At 57.6% G+C, this 9,509-nt stretch overlaps 1 protein-coding gene across 1 annotated transcript; it reads left to right on the top strand.

Moving 5' to 3' along the window:
* Positions 1–961: 961 nt before the first annotated feature.
* On the top strand, positions 962–6,507 carry MSANTD1 (Myb/SANT-like DNA-binding domain containing 1). Its single transcript, XM_006875311.1, has 3 exons — positions 962–1,485; positions 3,833–4,108; positions 6,264–6,507. The coding sequence occupies exons 1-3, from the start codon at positions 1,232–1,234 to the stop codon at positions 6,505–6,507; spliced, it is 774 nt and encodes a 257-aa protein (XP_006875373.1). The 5' UTR covers positions 962–1,231.
* The last annotated feature ends 3,002 nt before the right edge of the window (positions 6,508–9,509 follow it).

Raw genomic sequence — 9,509 nt, 5'->3', positions numbered from 1 at the left:
CATGCCTAGTATGTGTTCCCCGTGTCTGCACTGAAATTGTGGTGGAGACAAGGTATCCCAGGCATGGGGACAGCAGGCCTGACCTGTCCACTCCCTTCCTGTCCTCAGCAGCCTTTACTGGCCCCGGACACCAGCCCTGCAGTGCCCCCCAGAGCCAGCTCGACACCAGTGTTTCCTATCACGTCACGTGCGCACGTTGGCTGTGGGGCTGTGTGTGCGCGGTCGCAGGTGCCGTCAGTGTTGGCACGAAGGCCAAGGGTCTCTGAGAGGTTTCCTTAGGTGTTGTTCCCCTTGTGTTTATCCCTCCCCATTTGCCCTCTGGTCCTTGTCCGTCTGTCCTCTACTGGCCTTTCTTTTCTCCCTGCCCCATTTCCCTCTTGTTCCCCACGCCTCTTTTGTGTCTGTCAGTCTGTCCCTTACCCCTGTCTGCCCATTTGTCTTCTGTTAGTCTCTCTCTGTGTCTCTGTAACCCCCTCAAGTCTGTCAGTCTCTCCTTTACCCTCATCTGTCCATTCTCTCTGTCTGTCCTGTTGGTGTCTCTCTCTCTCTGACTCTGTCCCCTCTGCTCCCTTCGTGTCTGTCAGTCTGTCCCTTACCCCAGCTGCCCATTATGTCTGTCTGTCCTGTTGGTGTCTGTCTCTGTCCCTTCTGCCCACTTCGTGTCTGTCAGTCTGTCCCTTACCCCAGCTGCCCATTCTGTCTTTTTGTCCTGTTGGTGTCTCTCTGTCCCCCTGTCCCCTTCGTGTCTGTCAGTCTGTCCTTACCCCAGCTGCCCATTCTGTCTGTCTGTCTGTTGGTGTCTCTCTCTCTGTCTCTGTTCCCCTGCCCACTTCGTGTCTGTCAGTCCGTCCCTTACCCCAGCCACCCGTTTTCTCTGAGTTCCCCGCACCCCGCCTGGAGCTGTCCCTGGGCTCTGGCCCCTGCAGTATTGATGGCCCATCAGGTCTGCCCTGGTTCCTGCGCCTTCAGTTAAAAGGGTTCTGTTGTTGTAGCTTATGCAGTTGCTCTGTTACTATGGAAACGTGACATCAAAATGACGTTTCCCGTTTAAAAGCTTTTAACTAAATTCCTGCCTGTCAGACGTAGGCCCCATTTTGAGTGCAGAGCCGCCTTCGAGCCCAGCGCCCACAGCCGCTTGCCGGCTGCCCATGGTGGGCAGAACCTCGGGCCCGGGGGCCGGGGGCGGGGGCCCGGCCTGAGTCTGTCTTTTAACCCCGCAGGTACCTCCACCATGGCAGCGGCCGAAATGCCCGGCTATCTTGTGTCCCCCCAGACGGAGAAGCACCGGCGGGCTCGCAATTGGACGGACGCCGAGATGCGCGGCCTCATGCTTGTCTGGGAAGAGTTCTTCGACGAGCTCAAGCAGACCAAACGCAATGCCAAGGTGTACGAGAAGATGGCCAGCAAGCTCTTCGAGATGACTGGCGAGCGGCGGCTGGGCGAGGAGATCAAGATCAAGATCACCAACATGACCTTCCAGTACAGGTGGGATGTCCGCTGTGGACTGGTCAGTACAGGTGGGGACAGTGTGAGGCTGGCACAGGTGGGGCATCCATTGTGGACTGGCCAGTACAGGTGGGGCCAGGGCAAGGCCGGCACAGGTGGGGCGTCTGCTGTGGGCTGGTCAGCACCAATGTGGGGACAGGACGAGGCCAGTACAGGTGGCACATCTGTTGTGGTCACATGGCACTGACCCAGGTGAGGCCTGGACAAGTAGGGCGTCTCCATGGTCAGGAAGCAGCCCCAGGACAGAGGTGGGACCCCACTAGTGTGTAGTCAGGAAGGGTGGGGATCCCCAGGGCTTGCAGGAGATGACCCTAAAGAAGAAGCCCTTTGCACAGGTTCCCATGGTGGAGGTGGGGAGAGAGGCCAGCGAGTGCAGAAAGCAGCTCAGGAGGATCATGGTGGAGGGCTGGGCTGGTCCTGGTGCTGCCCAAGGAGCCCCATAGCTCCCCATCCGGGATACTGCTAAAGTGGAGGTGCTACAGATAGGCCCCATACCCCCACCCATAGCTGGAGACTACAGACCATCACCCAAGGTTGGCTTTGCCCACCTCACCACCAGAGGTGTGAGCCCCACTATACCTTCAAGGAAACTGAGGCTGTGGAGGTGCTGGCTGCTCTGAGGGGGTGTGTCTCCATCTCTCAATATCACGGGGCACAGGATACCCCCAGTCAGCTCACAGAAGGGTCATGTGAAAGGAGGAGGTGGGGACCCTCTTGCTCCTCGGACTTCCCACCAGAGGCCATTTGGGTCTGGACCAGGGAGGGTGCAGCTGCGCCCCCACACAGCCCATGCCTCCAAGTGCACTGGACCCAGGCCCATCTAGAGAAGGGGTAGTGTGGAGGGGTCGTGAGGGCAGAGAGGGGTCATGAGAATGGGGAGGAATCCTAAGTGTGGAGAGTTCATGAAGGGGTGCAGGAGGAGTTGTGAGGGAACATGGATCCTGAGGTCGCAGAGGAGTCACGAGGCATAGGGGTCATGAGGACATAGAGGGGTCACAAGGGCTCAGAGAGGTCATGAGGGCACAGAGGGTCACAAGTGTGGAGGGCTCATGAACGTGGGATTGTTATGTTCATGGCAGGACTGAGGGGCAGAGGGTGGAGGTTAGGAGGTCAGGACTAGGTGTCTGTCCTGTGCCAACCTCCCAGCGGGGGCCTGCCTGGCACCTCATGTCATTTTGTCCTCGAAGCTCCCAAGGGGAAACCGAGTTGGGAAGGGAACTGACCAAGGCTTCTGTTTCCCCCTCGCCCCTGCCGCCTCCGCCAGAGCGTTCGAGAGCCGATGTTCCCATATTGCTTCACGAGCACTATTTATAGACCAAGGGTCTCAGACTGAGACAGGTGGACAGGGTTGCTGAGTATGGTTCGGGGCCTCCAGAGCTGGGGACAGCCTTTCCCTGTGTTAACTCAGTGTGGACCAGCAGTAGCAGTCCCAGTGTGGCCATCTGAGCATAGACCCCTGCTGCCTTCACCCAAGACTGATTGATGCATGTGTGGTTGACGCGCACTCCTGCCCCGTGTGTGGTGAGAGGTGGGGGGTGGTGGTGGTGGTGGACACGGACTGTTTGCTGGACACGAGACCTCGCTCTCTTAATCCCTCCTGTGGTCACACCAGGGGCTAACCTTGATTTTCCATCCCGGTACTGATACAAAATCTGAGACCCAGAGAGGTTAAGGAACATGGCCAAGGTCACACAGTGAGTGGCGGAGCCGAGATACAGACTCAGACCTGCTGGATGAGAAAGCCTGCGCTTAACCCCTGCTGCCCTCGGCCCTGAGGGGGCCTCCTCAGTCAAAGTTTGACAGCATCGTAGTCTGTCTATTATTATAAAAACAAAATCCTGACCCAGTCAGTGTCTTCGCTTCTGACTCCTGCAGGGAGGACAGAGCTGCCCCCAGAGATTCCCAAGGCTGAAAACCTTCAGGGGAGAAGACTAGCATGGCTGTTTCCCACAGAGCGACTGGTAGAGTCGAACCGTTGACCTTTCAGTTAGCAGTTACCCACTAGGCCACAAGGGCTCCTTGTTTATGATTGGATTTGCATCAATTAGCCTATCTTTTTACATGATAACAGCTAACTGTTGCTGGTTCACTTGTTTTAAAAACGGTAGTATCTGGGCCTTTACAGAGAGTTGAGAAATGACAGAGAATAACAGGAAAAGCATCAGCAACCCGCCTGAGCCCCCACATTTAAACATAACCTCATTGATTGTTGGGGCATCCACTCCCTTGCTTTCTCCCCCCTGAAGCCTGGCTTCTCCTGAAGCCCACTCAGCCCTACCCCTGGCCCGGCCCCCTCTGTCTCTCACTCTTGTGTCTCTCGTTTCAGGAAATTAAAATGCTTGACAGATAGCGAGTCCGTCCCGCCCGACTGGCCTTATTTCCTAACCATTGATAGGATCCTGGCCAAGGCTCCCGAGTCCTGTGACGGGAAACTGCCCGACAGCCAGCAGCCGGGGCCCTCCACATCCCAGACTGAGGTGTCCCTGTCGCCGTCCGCTAAGTCCACCCCCCTGTACATACCGTACAGCCAGTTTTCCTACGAAGGCCGCTGCGAGGACCACAGCTCCGACACCTCTTCCAGCTTACTATCCCTTAAGCTCAGGTGTGTGCCAACCCCCTGGCCGGGCGGGCCCTCGAGGGCGGTGGCTGCCGCTGGCCACTCGGGACTGCTGGGTAACAGCGTGGACTTCAGTCAGCAGGTTCATGTACCTCTCGGCTCTGTCACTCCCAAATTCCCTGACCTCTCTGGGCCTCAGTCACCACTCTGGTAACATGTGGCTAGCCAGGGAATCGCCTCAGAGCGCAGCTGGGCGTATTGAGGGAGAGGACACGCAGGAGTCCCTGGCCCGGGTGAAGCCAGGTCACGGGGCCATGCACCTAACCCCATTGCACTCCTGCCTGCCTTCAGTTCCTGGGCCTCCAGCCCACAACAGATCCTACCCTTGTGGGGCTTGCAAGGAGGATGTCCTCATAACCTCGGCTGGCTGTCCTCAAATCAATCCCACCCTGCATGTGACTCTGCCCCAGCTCCAGTGGAGGGGGCATCTGGGACGGGCTTTCAAGGGTGTGTAGAAGCTGGCCAGTCGGAGGCCAGATCAGGAAGGTCGTGGGTCTAAGTCATGTCCACTCACCTGTATGCCTGTCTCCCAGCCCGCCCCATCTGCTGGGGTGTTGTTCAGAACTGGGAGGTGAGACCACTATCTCCCTGAACTCTGAGGTGGGCTGGGTCACCCTGCTCTGCTCAGGAGCACAGGCCTGGGACTGAGGAGCAGGTGATTATTGGGAGGGTCTTGGGGTCCTGATTCAGCTCTGGCTCCAGTGTCCCACAGGGCTCTGGGAACTCGGCTGGTAGACTCCAGTTAGACTTAGTTCTCCAGTGCTGACATCACAGACATACTGCAGCGGGAGGCTTTGGTAGGTGTATTCTCTCGTACTTTAGGAGCTAGGTGTTCAAATTCAAAATACCACCTCTAGGGGAAGGCTCTGTCTCTCTGTCGGCGCTGTTTCTTGTCTCCTTTTGACATCTGCGGATCCAGTGTTCCTTGGTGATCTCCAGGTAGCTTGGCATCAGTCTTCCCCTGAGCCTGGGAGGTTCTCAGCACAGGCACTCTGGGTCCAAAAGACCCTCTCTGTTCCTGATTCTTCTTTCTTGGTGGTACCAAGGTTCCTCTTCTCTGCATGTTTCTCTCTCCTTGTATCTCTTCTAAGATCCAAGGGGATGTAGGCCACACCTAGGGAAGCTCAGGGTTGTATCCTGAGTAAGGATGTGGCCTCCCACCCCAGTCCTACCTCAGTCACAAAAACCACTGACCCTGTGGTTCAAGCTGAGCTTGCAGGGCAGCTCATTAACCCGTAGCACCACACCAGAGCGCCCATTAACACGTAGCGGTCAGGACTTTTAATATGTCAGATTACACACTAGAGGGATGTCACATAATCCTAGGAATCATGGCCTAGCCTTGCTGACACATATTTTGGGGGACACAATGTGATCCACAACAATTGGAAATATCATTATCCCAACAAAGAAATGCAGAGTGGACACCACCATGTTGACCCTCCGCTCTGCTGGTTAGTGTCATGCTGCAAGGGGATAGAAGTGTCCGCAACCCCAGGATGAGCATGACTGGGGCCTCAGTTTCCCCATCGTCCCAGGACTGGGGGGACTGGGTGGCCTCTGGCTTCCCTAGAGGAGCCCAAATTCTACTCTGCCCAGTGGCCCCCCACCACCCCGGAGCTCCCGGCTGGGACACTAGTCCTATCTGGTCCCGCCTGCTGGCTCAGGTCCTGGGGTGCTCATGGCAGGCATGCTGGGTGGTGGCACCTCAGGCCTCCTCCGCCCTCTGGAGCTGTCCTGTGACCCCAGGTCCCATAGTGGCAGCTAGTCCCAGAGGGAGTCAGGATCGTGGCTCCCGTGTGCTACCATCGGGTGGGTGGGTGCTGACTAGACCCTCCTCTCATACCTGGGCCGTGAGGCCATGAGTGAGGGTCTGGGAGAGGTCAGTTGGGGCCACCTCGAAGGCAGCTGATGCGTGTGTTTCTCACAGCTGGCATATGGTTGTCTCTGACTGCGTGCACACGTGAGTCAAAGGCCGGCACTCTTGTGTCTCACACCAGCACCTACGTGTCTCAGGCGGTATGCACATGTCTCATGCTGGTTCTCACATGTTAGACCGGTGCACTTGTGTCTCGTGGCCATTGCACACATGCTAGACCAGCACACGCATGTCTCACACCTCCGTACTGTGCCCTTGCAGGTCGGAGGAGCGGCCGGCGGCCAAGAAGCGCAAGGTGCGGGGCTGCCCATTGCAGAAGAAGAAGCTGAGGCTGCTGGAGGCCATGCTGGAGGAACAGCGCAAGCTGAGCCGCGCCGTGGAGCAGACGTGCCAGGAGGTGCGCCGCGTGCTCGACCAGCACAACCTGCTGCAGGTTCAGAGCCTGCAGCTGCAGGAGCGCATGATGAGCCTGCTAGAGAAGATCATCGCCAAGTCCACCGGCTAGGCCGCCGCGCCCACTGGGGGCTCCACACCGAGGCTGTCCTCCAGGCCCGCCACAGGACAACCACCTCACGTGGCTCTGAGAGAACTGCGTCTGGATGCAAGGCTCATGCTGGGCAGCCTGTCCATCCTGACCGTGGAAGCAGGTGGCTGTGGGTCAGTGTGGTTCACACAAGTGACAAACTCTCTCTGGGACAGTCGTGTTCTTCCTCCCGGGGGGTCCTTGGCCCTCAGTGTTGGGAGACAGTCGTGTTCTTCCTTCCAGGGGTCCCTGGTTCTCAGTATTGGGGGACAGTCATGTTCTTCCTCCTGGGGGTCCCTGGCTCTCAGTGTTGGGGGACAGTTGTGTTCTTCCTCTTGGGTGTCCCTGGACCTCACGGGGCAGGGAACTGTGATGTTCCTCACAGGGGTCCCTGGTCCTCAGTGTTGGGGGACAGTTTTCTTCCTCTTGGGGGTCCCTGGTCTTCAGTGGGAGGAGGACTGTCATGTTCCTCCTGGAGGGTCCCTGGTCCTCAGTAACAGGGGAACTGTCATGTTCTTCATCCCGGGGGTGTCCCTGGTCCTCTGTGGGGTATGGACGGTCATGTTATTCCTCCCAGGGGGTCCCTGGTCCTCTGTGGGGTATGGGCGGTCATATTATTCCTCCTGGGGGGGGTCCCTGGCCCTCAGTAACAGGGGATCTATCATGTTTTCCTTTCAGGGCTCCCTGGCCCCGAGCACAGATCTCAGAGAAGCCCCTTGGCCTTTCCTTATCCCATTTGGGGGCCCTGGGGGCCCCGCTGCCTCCTTGGTAAACACACTAATAAAGGACTACCACCCTGCTCCCGGGAGCCACCCTCAGCCACTCTTTGAGCACTGGGGATGAAGGGTCTATACCAGCCAGCTTGCCTCATGCCAGCTGCCACACATCTGTCCATGGAGGTCTCGGAAGAGCTTCAGACTGGGATGGTGTTGCTGTCTGCTGAAAATCAGCCCGTGAAAACTCGGTGCATCATTAGGGTCCACTCAGTCCCATTGTCTGTGGGGTGACCAGGAACTGGGGCCGACTCACAGGCTACTAACGATGGCAGCAAGCACCCCCTGCTCACAATCACCTGCCCTGGTTGGGGGAGAATTAAGCAGAAGCATGCTGGAGTGATGCTGCAGAGTAAGCAATGGACTGCGAACCACAAGGCTGATGGTTCAACTCCACCAGCTGCTGCTCAGAAACCCTATACGGGGTCACTATGAGTCAGAACTGACTAGATGGCACATCCTAACAACCACATGCCGGACTGGGGGTCCGCGGGCAGAGTCCCCAGGCCAAGGGCCTGCTTCCGTGAGAAGCGTTGCTTTTCCTGGCTCCTGAGGCTTTGGAGCCAACACCACGGGCCAAGGCAGTGGGAGGATTCTTTCCAGAAGCCCCTCCACTGAGTTCTGCTCAAGGCTCCCAGCTGTGGTCACCCTGGCAGCAGAGGAGGTGGGAGCAGGGGTCCAATGCTCCCCCTGAGGCTCGGCCACTTGCCCAAACAGATCAGGTGTCTGTGATGCACAGGAGGGGGTGGGGTTCAGCCCAGGAAGGCTGGAGGGGAAGCTGGAGAGCAGGTGACTTTGGCTAGGGGGTCAGAAAATGCCCTTTGTATATGGGTTGTTGTTGTTGTTGTTATGTGCCGAGGAGTAGGTTCCGACTCATAGCGACCATACACAGGGTTTCCAAGGCTGTAAATCTTTACGGGAGCAGAACGCCTCATCTTTCTCCCGCGGACCGCTGGGAGTTTTGAACTGCTGACCTTGAGGTTAGCAGCCCGATCTGTAACCACTACATTACCAGAGCTCCTTGGATATGGGTTGAGTGGTCCTGCCAGGAGGCTGCCCGCCGGCTCATCTGATCCATGGGCAGCAGTCCTTTCTGTGCCAGGGGGTCCCGGGGTCCTGTGGTACTCGGGGTCCATGGTCATCTGGACTGGCCGCTCTCAGGGTCCTGGGAACCCCTGCCCCTCCTCCAGAACACACTGCGGGGTGGTCACAAGCTGCCTTCCCAGGGTACATGAACTGTTCTCCAGGGTGTATGGCATGTGGATGTGAGCTGTTACCGGAGTATTCAGGATGTGAACACAAACCGTTTTGTTAAAGGATTAAAGGCCTTTGTGTGTCTGGTCATCGTGGAGCAGCGGCTTTCCCAGGTGGCCAGGGCCCTGACGCCAAGTGTGTGCCAAGTTCTGCGCTGTGAATACAACCCCCATGGCCAGCTACGGCCAGTCGCCTCCATGACGACGCTAAATCTGTGGTTTGTTTCAGAGACGCACAGTCAGGCTCCGTGAGCCGGTGTAAGCCGGTGCCAGCACACCCATCGTTGGGAGATGCGGGGCGCCCGGAAGGCCTCCAGGAGTGGGCGTTTCAGGGACTTGTCCCAGCTCATTTCTAGGTCAGGTGCCGTCCTGCCTCAGACGGAATGTCGCCGTGAGCGTTCACTTCTCTAACAAACGTGCTGGATTCCTGTTGCGTGTCTGTGCTGCTCTGGAAGGGGACCCAGCCGCGGACACAGTGGTCCCTCGGGGAGCTGACTGGCCAGGTCGCCACCTGTCGGAGAGGTGGGCTCACTGCACACATGGGCCTCACCCGGAGATTCCTCATCCCTCCAGCAGAGGGAGCCATTGGCACCTGGGACTCGTTATCATTGGAGTCTGGTGCAGAACAAAGCTGGAGGAGAGGCTGAAGGCTGACCCTGGGCGGGGCTGCGTGACCCTCATCCGGGTCGGTCAGGAGACCCCCGCGAGGGCTAACAGTCTGAGGCTCTGACTTGCAGCCCATTCCCTCACTTGGCAACATGTTTGAGTGGCTAGAATCGATCACACTCTTGTCACGGTGCATTGTCCTCGCAGGAACTGCCTTGTTTGTACAATCTTCTATTCGGCAACATGGCGTTTGTATTGGAAATGAATCCGATCTATTTCCTTCTCCTCCCCTTTCAGTCTGATTTAATGGTTAATGATAGTTCAGCTTCCTTTATTGAATTGGGGGCTGGGG

Source organism: Chrysochloris asiatica, unplaced genomic scaffold (genome assembly GCF_000296735.1).
Source record: "Chrysochloris asiatica unplaced genomic scaffold, ChrAsi1.0 scaffold00319, whole genome shotgun sequence".
In the NCBI taxonomy this organism is placed as follows: Eukaryota; Metazoa; Chordata; class Mammalia; order Afrosoricida; family Chrysochloridae; genus Chrysochloris; species Chrysochloris asiatica.
This window is presented reverse-complemented; position numbering and strand designations above follow the sequence as displayed.

What these genes read in the sequence shown, in the direction of transcription:
- MSANTD1 (XM_006875311.1), top strand. Translation starts at nt 1,232, where the DNA reads ATGGCAGCGGCCGAAATGCCCGGCTATCTTGTGTCCCCCCAGACGGAG. An exon ending in AACATGACCTTCCAGTACAG is followed by an intron (nt 1,486 to 3,832) that starts GTGGGATGTCCG and finishes CTCTCGTTTCAG; the next exon opens with GAAATTAAAATGCTTGACAG. An exon ending in TTACTATCCCTTAAGCTCAG is followed by an intron (nt 4,109 to 6,263) that starts GTGTGTGCCAAC and finishes GTGCCCTTGCAG; the next exon opens with GTCGGAGGAGCGGCCGGCGG.